We start from the raw sequence: 339 nt of genomic DNA, 5'->3' as shown, positions 1-339 counted from the left end.
GCTTGGCCGTGGCTCTGTAGGAGACGACGATCGCAGGCCACCAGGAGAAACCCTTGATCTTTCCCCAGACGAGCTCCCCAATTCCAAAATCCTTCCCGTCCTGAAGGCAGAAGAGGACAACACAGATCAGCCAAAGCATAAACCTCCTGGTTTATCCGCGCAGCCACGCTGGAGAGCCCTGGAGCATGTGGAGCAGAGCACCCCGCAGAGCTGCGCCATCACCAGAGTGAAGTCACACCGTGAACCCCTGCACAGTGATGCACAGAAGCTGCATCTCCTCCCTCAGGAAGGCAGCAGAGCACATCCCGGCAGCGCCAGGGCCAGCCCTGCGCCACGCAC

At 60.5% G+C, this 339-nt stretch overlaps 1 protein-coding gene across 1 annotated transcript in view; it reads right to left on the bottom strand.

Moving 5' to 3' along the window:
• DNMT3B (DNA (cytosine-5-)-methyltransferase 3 beta) overlaps nt 1-339 on the bottom strand; it is a gene marked incomplete at its 5' end in the record, with an annotated part of 9,787 nt that overhangs the window by 8,167 nt on the left and 1,281 nt on the right. The window contains one exon of the mRNA XM_010020331.1: nt 8-100. Coding sequence (XP_010018633.1) covers nt 8-100 — 93 coding nt within the window. The remainder of the gene's footprint in view (nt 1-7; nt 101-339) is intronic.

This window comes from Nestor notabilis, unplaced genomic scaffold (genome assembly GCF_000696875.1).
Source record: "Nestor notabilis isolate BGI_N333 unplaced genomic scaffold, ASM69687v1 scaffold16830, whole genome shotgun sequence".
NCBI classification, from domain to species: domain Eukaryota; kingdom Metazoa; phylum Chordata; class Aves; order Psittaciformes; family Psittacidae; genus Nestor; species Nestor notabilis.
The sequence above is the reverse complement of the archived record's forward strand: the minus strand, read 5'-3'. Positions and strand labels throughout refer to the sequence as shown.